The sequence below is a fragment of the Tiliqua scincoides genome, chromosome 4 (genome assembly GCF_035046505.1).
Source record: "Tiliqua scincoides isolate rTilSci1 chromosome 4, rTilSci1.hap2, whole genome shotgun sequence".
NCBI classification, from domain to species: Eukaryota; Metazoa; Chordata; class Lepidosauria; order Squamata; family Scincidae; genus Tiliqua; species Tiliqua scincoides.
In genome coordinates, this window is record NC_089824.1 from 25684666 (window position 1) to 25697182 (window position 12517).

General features: G+C 39.8%; 1 protein-coding gene across 4 annotated transcripts in view; it reads right to left on the reverse strand.

Moving 5' to 3' along the window:
* VPS13B (vacuolar protein sorting 13 homolog B) overlaps nt 1-12517 on the reverse strand; it is a 494765-nt gene that overhangs the window by 142929 nt on the left and 339319 nt on the right. For all 4 annotated transcript variants that reach the window (XM_066626564.1, XM_066626562.1, XM_066626565.1 and 1 more), the window contains exon 34: nt 4785-5484. In XM_066626564.1, coding sequence (XP_066482661.1) covers nt 4785-5484 — 700 coding nt within the window. The remainder of the gene's footprint in view (nt 1-4784; nt 5485-12517) is intronic.

The window sequence follows — 12517 nt, forward strand, 5'->3', positions numbered from 1 at the left end:
AGTGTAAGCCTCAGAATGCAAGTGAGAGTAGAATGGAGAGGACTTTCCTCCTTTGACCTCCACTGTTGCTTTTTGTAACATCACCAGCAGAGAGATTACTGGGAGCAGAGAGGACCCACTCCCAGCATTCTCCCCTCTGAGCCACTTCACAAAAAATGGCAACAGATCAGGACACGCAAGGTGCATGCTCTCTCTATTTATGTGACTCTATTTGCTGGTGGAGGTAGGGGGATTTTATACTAAAATCGGCAGCTTCCCATGGGCTCACCCTGGCTTATTCCAATTGACCTCTTTATGCTTCCTCCCTAAAATGCTTGTAAGCCTTTGCCTTCGGCAAAAGCAGACATATTGCTGCTGTTAATCTAAAAAAGCCATATGCTTAACAGATTACAGAAAAGAAAACCCAGGTCAATTTCAAATCTAAAATATCCACATTTTGGAGCCACAGGGAGACTGAATGTTGGATCAAAATTCTGATATTTGTCATTTTTGTCAGTGAGAAGAATAGCAATTTCCTCCCTGCTATAATACTTGCTTCTGGCAATGACCCCCTCACAGACTTCATTCTAAAGATATGTAGAAGCTAAACCATTCTGCTTTTGATACCATTTAGTTTCCAACCTTTTATGCAGATGGTACACATACCCAAATGATTCAGTGGCATGGTTTCCCACACCATGCTACGTGTATGCATCATTCCTTTAAAACAAAGCCCTGAAGTTACCAAATCCACTGGTGGCCAATGAGAAATTTCAGAGTGAAATTGTCAATTGATTTATGGGAAGTGACAACCTGCAGCAATTAATACCACTAACAACTTCTCAGATCCTGGTATACTTCTGCGAAATAATAGAACCATACTGTAGATCTCTTAGAATTAAAATCTGACTGACACATGGGGCTTATGGGAGCAACCCTGTGACTGAAAAAATGGAACATGAGACACTGTCCTTAAGAAGACAGAGAAGAGGAATTACCACTAGCTAACCAACCGAGAGCAGATAAGACAGAAATATAATTGAATATCCTTTTCCATTTACCGCATGTTAATAAATTAACACTGATACATGTTGCATTACATACACTGTATACAGTATGGCTGAAAAACATTATGGAACATTTACTGGCACTGATGCATCATGATAGCTTCTGGCCCCCTTAATTTGAGTTGGTAAAGCTCCATCCTGAGCATCAATGTCTGTTTTATACTTCAATATATTTTAATTTATTCTATATATATTTAAATATTATTTATTTATTTATTTATTTATATTTTAACTACCCTTGGGAAGGGAGAAGACAGTGAAAGTCAGGCAGGTAAATGTTACTCCTTATGGAGAACTTTGGTCTTGGGTATTGATGATGATTTTACCCCTGCTAACAGGACAAAGAGGCACCTTTTAAAGTGGTGTCATCTTATATTTAGCAGGGGCAGAGCAACTGTCCCTAGAGCAAGTGTCCCTTTTTACCCCCAGCCTGGCGACTTTTCCGGTGGCTGTTTCTGGTCTCTCTTCTGTGGGTTTTTGTTTTTGTTTTAATGATTATGAGCCCTTTGAGGACAGGGAACCATTTATTGATTTATTTTTTTATGTAAACCACTTATAAGATTTTTGGTTTGCCCCACTGTGTCCCTTACACCGCACTTTGCTTAGAAGCAGGACAACAAAGACTTGAATGTATAGCCTGGTGCAGATTTATTAGTTTTTGGTTAAGTATCTGTTTTAACAGGGGGAATTCCTCACTGATTCAGGACTTGCTTTCTGATTCTTGGATTTACTCAGGCTATATTCGCTTTTTTACTAAGCTACGATCGATTGGGATACCGGTGGACCTTGTGCGTAATGATTCTTTGATGTGGGCTAGAAAGATCATTATTTCTAGATTGAGAGGTATTGGGACTCCTTGCTGAGGCAAACAAAACCCACTCAACTTTGTTTTTTCAGATTTTCCCCCCTCCTGGCCAGTGTTCTAGATTTTTATATATTTTAGATAATCCTTTACTTCGTCATGCTTTCACGCTCGCCAGATGTAATGTGTTCCCTTCTCGGGAACTGGATCTGAAATTTAATAAAATCACGCAACAGCGATTGACATGTCCCTGTGAGTTGGGATACAGGAAGTCTCTGACCCACACAGTGCTCCATTGCCCGCTTTACAAGGCTAGATCTATGCATTTGGACCTGTTTTTTGCCAATCATTCCAACTGTCATGATGAATTGAAACTACAGGTGTTACTTACAAATGAAAAAATGGTAAAACCAATGGTGGATTTTAACCAAACATAAAATGGAGGGAAATCTTATTTAATTTAACATTTATTTCTATTTTGATGACCTGCTTGAATGAAACTTCCTGTGTAAGCTGCTCAGGCAACTGTTAAGTTCTATGCCTAATAAAGGTCGATTGTGATTATGATGCAAACCACTTTGTGAACTAATATTGTTGAAAAGTGATATATATGCATTCTTAATGATGATGACCGGAAACGACTGCAGCTCAGTGATAGAGCATATGCCTTGCATGCTGGAGATCCAAGATTCAATCTCCAAGAAGGGCAGAAAAAAATTTCTGTGTGACACTCTGGAAAGCCACAGTCTGTCAATGCCAACAATAGTCAGCTAGATAAACTCAATACAAGGCAGCTTCTTATGTCCCATATTTTGAAAATATGTGGTGTGGGGACATGGATGTGGATGGGGTATGGATGACAGAATTCTGAGAGGGAAAGTAAATGACAGAAAAATGAAAGGCTTTGTAAGAGGAAACTAAGAAATGGAGAGGAAAAGGCTTTAGGGGTAGAACACATGGATGGCAGAGAACATATGGAAGGCAAAGGAAAGATTAAGAGGAATAAGGAGTCTGTAACGGTATGACAGACTCCTTAAAGCAACACACATACACACTCATTTTAGAAGGTCGATGAGCTCCAGTCAGAGGATTCTTCTTAGGTAGGTAACCATGAGAAAAATTACCAATCCATCTTTATATTTACATATGGACCAGCCAACCTGAAAGCTTTCTTGTTTCCCAAGGTTTTGCAAGCAGCTCTCTTGATGCTTATCCCTTAAAACAAAGATACCTCACAAATAATAGTGATGTGCCATTGCAAGCCCTCCTCTGCACTGAGAAATCCAGATAAAGCAATTTTTTAAGGACGGAGTGGCAATGCAAAAAGAAAAGAAACACTAATGAATTCCAAGCAGAAGCAGTTTTCTATATAATTATCTTGGTGCTTTTCATTGAGTGGTGCATCCATAAAAACGGTATAATACTAAAGGAGTGAGTAGGCAAACCCAAGCCAGCTTTAGGAACTGCAGGCACCCGCCCATAAGTCGACCCCATAGATAAGTCGAGAGCAGGTTTTGAGCCAGCAATCATGGAATTTTCTATGACCCTCAGATAAGTTAAACTTAGGGGGGTGTCTGAATATAGTTTTGTCTGATTTTACCCCAGGCCAGATCCTGAAAAATAACCTACCACTAACTGTTACCTAAGAACTGTAGTCTCTGATTTATTAAAAGCATAGTAAAAGATCAAAAGATACATTTTTATTCTTTTTAAATTCTGGTCTTCACCACCTTTTTGTAAACACTGTCAGAGTAAGTGCACTGTAAACTACATACCAGTAAAACAGTGGTTCCCAACCTGGTATTCACGTACTCCCAGGGACACTCAACAGGACCTTTAAGGGTACTTGAAAAAGAATGGAATAATGACAGAAAAAGGCAGGCCGTGCTCCAGAATGCCTTGCAAGACAGGAATGCCTTGCAAGGACCAGCAAGGCAGGAAGTGAGGTGGCTAGTTGGCTGTGAAAGTCCCACCAATAGCTAATTTTTGGTCATCAATTCATCTATGAACCAGTGATTGAATACCAGCACAGTAAAAAAGCTGAAACATAATATGGAAAGTGATCAATCACCCAGAATTTCTCAGCACACTTCTGGTGCAAAACAGTGCAAAGGCAGAGTCTTCTGTTCTTCAAACAGATAAAAAGAGAAAACACTGTGATGAATACATGAAGTCTGGGTTTTCATAGAGAGGAGATGAGGGCTTGTATTATTACAAACATTTTGCTAATATGAAGGGTACAATTTATGGAAATGGGCTGCCAAGGGTTATGTAACTGAAAAAGGTTGGGAACCACTGCAGGAGATCCATGAATCAAATCCACCTTTAAGGTGGACATGAGGAGAACCATGAATCAAAGACACCTTTAAGGTGTCTGGTGTGTTAAGCCAGAAGCTCTACATACAACATACAACCCATAACACATAACTGAGAGTGTGCAATTCAATTCACAGCAGAGAGATGAGATATTTGCAACCCTTTTTACTCAGAAGTAAACCCACTGCTTTCCATGGGTGTTATTCTTAAGTATTGGTGCAGTGAATTGTAGCCTGGGAAGGAGGGTCCCATCCTGGTGTTTCAAAAAACAGGCCTGCTGTGCAAGCATTTGCAAAGCAGAACCAGGTTGCAGCAGAAGGAAGGAGAATAAAAGGTTTGGCTGGAATGTTCCTGGAAAGTAACTATTGCAACTAATGAGATGCCTGCCTGAGCTGAGCAACAGCTCAGCTGAGAAAGGTAACTGTTCAGAGTTGAAAGGCTCTGCCCTCTGACTGACCTGGAAATAAGGTGAAGTGAGAACTGGAGCTTGATTACTTGGCAAAAATTTCACGTACTATACGTGAGTATCTACGGTAACTAATTTTTCTTTTTGTTCACTTCTAAATGAAAGATAGTTCTTCTCGTTGGTTTATCACCATAAGGATGCTAAATAGTCTTACCTGTACATTTGTAGTTTGATGCTACACCTTTAAGGACAGCATCAAACACAGATATTTCCACTCTCTGTTTTCTGTGATGACAGCTCAAGATCAAAGAAGGCTGAAATACAATAAGGTGCAAAAATGGCTCCAACTGCAAGTCGCCAGTTCCTCTGCGACCAGGCTGTCGAACAATAGTTATACCCAAGGCTTGCCTAGCAGATGATCTTGTGGTGGCATGAAGACTTTCTAGTGACAAAAGACCTGCCTTTTTCCCAGAGGTTATGGAAGTGTTACTGTTCAGAAGATCGTCTGCTGTTACTGATGAAATGCCTGCTCCACTGGGTTTCTTGCAGTCATGGTCCACACTCATGTCTGTTGGAAAGTTTAATGAACTTTTGCTTGTTTTCTCACTGCCTTTCTGATCTTCTGGTGATTTTGATTTAGGTAAAGTGCTACATGAATAAGTCATAAAAGAGATTCGGCTTCCAGTAATAAAAATGTCAAAGGGAATGAAGTTCAGGTTCTTCACAATAGAAGACTGCCGGGAGGGGCGGGCAATGCGGTGGTGACTGGTGCCACTGTGCTGTTCTATTTGAACTATTCTGATTTTAACACTGTCACTGCCAATGCCACTGTCCTGGGCTCCACTGTAACGTGAAGATGTTTCAGCCACACCTCCATCAGATGAATCCATTTTTTTCTGTTCCTGTTTGGAAACCTGGGGAGGAAAATATTAATTTAAAATAGTCATACTGTAAGTATTTCCATTTCATTGACATAAAACAATTGCTCTATAAACAAGCGGGAGAGAGAGAGATAGTTCTCCAAAAAGAAACTTTGCCAAGTTAACTTTTAAAACACAAATCATTCATGAAAACTCAGCAGGTGTCTGTTCCAGAGAAATGATGACTCACATTTAATGATATGCTAGAAAATGATGGAAGGGGGAAGAGTGGAAAGGTTTCCAAGGATCAAACTAATTTTTCTGCTACTTCTCCAGATGTTACAGGTCATTTAGGAAGTATGAAATATATAATAGTAGTAGGATATCAAGCTGAATTTTTAATTGATCAACAATCTTGCAATTAAGTAAACAATTACATTTAAATAATTGTGTGCATTATCAAAGCCTCAACATAAGCGCATTTCTGTAATAGTGATGGAAAGGCCATTTATGATACTCTGCAACCTCATTTTCTAGTATGGTTACACACAACAACTAAACTATCTTCAAAAGTTAACAAGTTCCACTTAATTAATCAGTGAAGACCACAATGCAACACAGAATTAGGTACACTTTCAGAGCAATCCTATCCTGTGCTGGAACAGGCAAGCTAGGAGGCTTGTATTCAGTGCAAGATAGGGTTGCAAAGTGGTTCAGCCAAAGGTAAGGGGAAACTCTTCCCTTACCCCCGAGTAAGCCACTGCAGCCCCAATAGGTCTCCTTGGATTTGTGCTACCTCCTGAGATGGCGCAAGACCGAGGGGAGTGGAGCGACTTGAAGCTGCTCTGTGCTGCTTGGGTATGGGGGCTTGGATCTGACATAACAGCCAGATTCCAGTTCCGCCTCCTGCTCCCTGCCCACCCTGGGACCACCCTCTGCCCACCCCGGAATGCCTCCCTCCTGCTTCCTTCCTGCCCTAATGCAAGTATGTTAAAAGGGTTCTTTTTATTTTTACTTACATGTGTTCTGTGGCATCGGCATAAGCTGTGAAACCCAGAAGTGCCATATTAATGGTGCTACAGATCCCTGGTCAGGTTACTACCTTCCTTAAAGGGGTACTGCCCCAAATGAAGGTTGGGAACATCTGCCCTGGGGAGGGTTGTGACCCCCAGATTAGGAAACAATGCCCTAAAAGATGTATGTATATGCTACAGTATATATCAAGTTCAAAGTTTTAGTTCCTAAATAATATCAATAAACAGATTCTTCCAATTTTAAAGTTTTCAAATAAAAAAAAGTACAGGATTATAGAAAGATTTGGAGTGCAATTCACGTCCACATGTTATTGAAATAAATGATAAAATGCACATAGGGACAGATCCAGATTTACACTTGTGCAATGCTGTTCATTACAGGGGTACATTTCTCCCCTGCTCTCCTCACAGCAGCCACCATGAGCCCTCTGAAGACCTGCTCCTGAAGGTCAGTGAACTCTTAATAACAGAATGGGATCCGCATGGAGGGGAGCTTGTGCAGGTGCCAGAAGCTGCTGCAAGGAGAGCTGTACACTTTTAGATATCTAGTCTATAGTGTTTCATACAGGGAGAGCTCAGTCATTGAGCATCTGAAGGTCCCAAGTTCAATCCCCAGTATCTTCAGGTAGGGCAGAGAAAAATTCTGTCTAAAACTCTGGAGAGCCACTGTCAGTCATTGTCAACAATACTGAGCCGGATGGACTGATTCAGCATAAGGCAGCTGTAAATGTTAGCAACAGCACCAGCTGTCTTCCAGTTATCTTGGAAACCTTCAAAGACGTTGATACAACATCTCTAAGCATATTATACCACTGATGAACTGATTCTTAACAATAAAAAAAAAAACCTTTCAATAATATTTAAGCAAAATTCACCTACTAAAACATTAAGCACACTGTTTTTTCACTACGGGCAAGCAGTGAATCTAGACTGGTGGAGTTAACGCCTCCCCCCCATTCACTACTTCCTTCCAAGTTATTTTTAAAAGTTTTAGAAATACAGGTCATGCCTTGGCATCCATGGGGATACCAAAATCTGCAGATAATCAGCGGATTAGGGCACAAAAAAACCTCTGGACATGACCAGAGCTACATGTGTGGCCTCCCCAGGCATCAGAACACCTTCTTGATGTGACTGGAGGACATCCCTGCAGTTGGCCAGGGAAAGTTAGCAATGCTATTTCTCTCCTCTAATAGGACAAAAGCTAATGGTTAAACAGTCTATACAGATGACGTTGAGCACCATATACACTAATGGCCCAATCCTATTGAAAACTAGGGCAGGCAGAACATATGTTTCACCAGTGCTGTAACACACTTTGTAGTAGAGCAAGCTGTCAGTGCACTGGCTGGAGTCTTCTTGTGAGAACCGGCGGACATTGGGAAGTCCACCGGAGCAGGTTTGGTGCAGGAGGCGGAAGACAGGCAGGATGGATGGGAGAAGATGGGGCGGGGATGGATAGATTGGGTCTGGGAGGGGGCAGGTTCAGCAGCACCTGCCAAATCCAAACCTCTTCTCAAGACTGATCCTCCTGCATGGGTCAATGAGAACTTGTGCCAATGAGAGTGCTGCCACAGGTCTGGGTTGACCCAGAGGCTGCTGGGACTTACCCCAGGGCAAGGGGACAAATCTCCCCTTACCCGAGGAGATCTCCACCGGCCACAACTCCCCTGCTGGATGCAGCAGAGGCTGTGCCAGATGCTGCTCCATAACTGCATGGGGATTTAGATAGGATTGGGCTGTAAGCACATATGTACAAGTTAATTTTTGGAGGTCTGCACCTAAGCTGAAACATACACAGGTTGAAATAGCTAGTTCTTGCTGGCCCAGTGCTACTGCACCCAAGTGGAAACACCACCTAAGGATGTACCCTACACCTAAGGATGTACCACTACCATTCTTAACTTTGAGAGCAAGAGTGTATAATTTAACTGTTTTTTTCTAAGAATCAACTCATATTGCTCAATAGCTTTGAATAATTGAAAGAAATCATTCAATTTCTATATGCATAGAAAGTGAAAAAATTTTCTGTGGAAATTAGAACATGAGCTTTATTAAAAAAAATTTGAACATTACAAAAAAATCAATGTCAACATTGCATAGTATTCTTATTTTTATACTGTCATTAAATCTGGAGCAATAGATAAAGAAGGGATGCTCTGTCTTCTGATTCCAAGGACAGCAAGAATATAATGATGTATTTTTATACTGTCAGTTCAAAAGGTCAAGGTGGGGCACAAAAAGTACAATATAAAAGTCAATCATAAAATCTCAATAAAAATGTTAGAATTGGTATGCAAGAAACTAAAGAGAAAGCTTGATAGAGTCATCAATCACTGGACACTGTTTCCAGCCATGGACTCAAACTGGTTTCTAAAGGGAGGGAGTTCCGCAGCCTAGAAGCTACCATTGAGGATTCGTCCCTTCTGGTGTTCTAACCTGGGCTACCACTAGCATCTCCATTGAGATAGCATCTCCAAGCTATCTCAATGGGTGTGGCAAGCAAGTCACACAGCCTTTGAGACCTGCTGGGGATGCCCTCTTGGAGGAGATATAAATCTCTTTACATGTCACTTAGCCAGTTACCGAGTTAGGATTTGCAGCTATTAACTTAAAAAGGAAAGCTTTGTAATAAATCTGGGCATCAACTGAAAATCCCTTTATACCAGTCAACAATTCTAAATGCAAGAACTCTCAAACATTCCTTGCTTTGTTATGGAAGAAATGGACCGATACTTTAAAGATGTCAAACACACCAATAGCAGCTTCCTGATAGCAAATGTAATGGTAACATTTATCATTGAGCTGCATTTATATCAGTTCACTTACTCTTTACATAACCCATTTAAAATGAACAATAAAAGTTTTCTTTAATTAGCTACTGGTGTGCATTAACATGATCATGATTAAACCATAAAAACCAACTGTACATTACTCAGGTCCTCTATCACATGTGTTTCAAATTATTTTAGTTGAACATGTACTTTGCGTCCCTTTTAAAAGTTCGACCTTCTGCTTTCAGAGAATTAAATGCATATTACTGCAGTGGAGAAGATAATGTTTCAGACCTCCAGGCATATATTAAACACACTGGCAGGACATTAGACAAAATGCTTTACTTATTAGATACTTCCTATGCTAAACAGTGTCATCAAAGGCTAAAAACAAAATCCATATAAAAGCTGCACAATGCTTCCACACAGAACCTGTGCCAAAATCCCTGTACTTTCCAACTAATGAGTAAAGGATGTGCACTCTTAACATATGAATGTAAGATTTTCCAAGCATTTACTTTAGGAAACAGTACTATTGATTCCATATGGCTTATGTTAAATGAAACTGTATTGGTAAAATAACCTTTAAGATATCTGGCATGATAACCATAATTAACCAGTATTCAAAGGAATAAAACAAAGAGGAATTTGGTTTCACAATTGCTAATTAAAATAAAATGAAAAAACACAGCATGTCATCTATCAAGATAAATTGTTATTGTTTTAAAAACTATTTAAAAATACTGTTAAAATACACTTTCTAGATAAAGTCTAAAAGTACTGGGAAAATATTTGTGGCTTAAAAATGGATAGTTTGGCGAAGAAATGTAGTAGAGAACTCTGAAATTTTTTTATGCTCAAAGTTTTAAAGCTCTGAGCATAACCAGATGGGTCTTAAATCAGAGGAATTCAGTTTCTTGGTCTGAATGAATTGTAATGTGAAAAAAAGTTTTCAACTGCGGAAGAATGTCAAGTTGAAAGTTTACTTAATAGATCATTTCAGGGAATTTTCTTCATCCTTTCATATCATAGTAGCCAGCATTGAGAAGATGATGAAAGCTATGCTAGTAGCTAGGGAACTGTGGCAAATTCCTCCTTGTCATGTGTTGAGATAAGTGACTTTACTAGCTTAACCCCTTGAATTCAAAAGCCTTTGGAAAGATTGAGAGATAAAGGTTATTGTATATGTCTGTCTTCACAGACACACGCTATTGCTGGGCATCCTAAAACATCATATTCTCAAATGCCTTTTACCACTAGAGCCAAGGAATGGCATGGCATGAATCACCCTGCTTAGGCTGCCATGTGACTCTAATTGCTTAAGACATAATCATCCACTGTATTAATTGGGGGGGAAAATTGTGCTAGAGAGATTTATTTTTCCTTGTTCCAAATAAAACAAGGAAATGCAAGGCAAGAAATGAATTTTCTATGGCAGCCTGAAAAACTTTTTCATAAGCAAATGCCATAATTTCCTAAGCAGGACCATTATGTTAAATATCCATCATTACATTACTGTAAATTTGCAAACAAGAAACAGAGCAAAGGAGCTAAAAGATACAGTAGTGGAACCAAAAGCATGCAAGCTGATATGTAATTTTATGTAATGGTTCTTCAGCTAAAAGAGTAAGTCATATATAAACAACTGCAATATATGAAAAATGTACTGATTATCACAAAAGCAGTGCGTGCTGACTTAGGCTAAGTACTCCTTCGTACCGGATTCAGTTTTGAAACAATAATGAGGTAACTCTTAGAAAATATTTTCTATCTTAATACTACATTCATAGCATTTTGCTTAGTATACAAATTGGGTTTTTTTCTGCTATGATATTGCTTAGATGTTGAATAATACCCACTAATGTTGGGGGAGTCATCATTAAGTGAACGGGATTCACTCAATACCACCTTTTCTCCATAACAGAAGCATGATAATACACCTCTGTGGTCTCAGTAACAAAACCTACTCTGTCCTTATATAATCATCCCACATCATGCAAACTCCATCACTTTCAACAGGTCATCATTGGGAGAGGCTGCTGAACAGATTCTTCATACTTATCTATCTTGACCTTGCCTGCCACCTCAAGAACATGAGCACTAGTCCATTGTAGACCATGTCAGTTGTCCATAATTTTTTCTGAAGCCCAACACAAACAACTTTAAAAACTGACAGGCAATTCAAAAGCGTTTTGTAACATGGCATAAGGGGGATGTCAGCTCTTCAGATATGAAAAGTAAAAAAAAAAAATTACTGGGGTTCCTTGGAGTGATCCTAAGATGCTTTTTGGATCTCAGCCTATTTTTTGTACAACAATATAACTCCAGCTGTTAGCGAGGGATGAATTGTCTGTGACCATAGTATGTTAACACTACAAAGGGTGGTTTTTCAGTACACATTATTTCAGTGTTGCGTTCTGATTTTCAAAGCATGGAACACAGATCTTATTTCTTTACAATCATAAATGAGTTTATGCACAATTATCCTGCTATTGCGTCCTGCTTAACTGAAGGAGAGCTCTGTTACAAACAAAGCATGTCTCTAAGTTATCTTGCCTTTGTTTGCATTACAAATACATATACACTTGTAACATGCTGATTTGCTGCAGAATATTCTTTTCAAGAAAGATGCCCAGAACAGATAGGCGGTAGTGATGAAAAAAGACTACTTCATGCTAAATATCTTAAAATAAAAGCTCATTTTATTGTCAGTATACAACTTGCATTGTTATTTAGACAGTTGAGGATCACTCACTTGTACAAATTTTGTTTCAATTTTCACAATCTTCTTTAAATGTGTTTGTGTAAATATTGTATTGGCAACCTTCAGTCTCGAAAGACTATGGTATCGCGCTCTGAAAGGTGGTTCTGGCACAGCGTCTAGTGTGGCTGAAAAGGCCAATCCGGGAGTGACAATCCCTTCCACACCGGGAGCAAGTGCAGTCTGTCCCTGGTCTGTCTCCCTGGCTATGGGCCTTCCTTCTTTGCCTCTTTGCCTCAGACTGTTGGCAAAGTGTCTCTTCAAACTGGGAAAGGCCATGCTGCACAGCCTGCCTCCAAGCGGGCCGCTCAGAGGCCAGGGTTTCCCACTTGTTGAGGTCCATCCCTAAGGCCTTCAGATCCCTCTGAAGAATATATATATTCTAAAAAGTTGGGAAGGTTTACTGGCTCTAGTTGTTATTTTAAATAGGGAGACTCCTCAGGCTATCTAGGCTATACAGAAGATACTTTCACCCACAGTGAACTAAAATCTTTATATATCTGCACAAAATAGTTCCA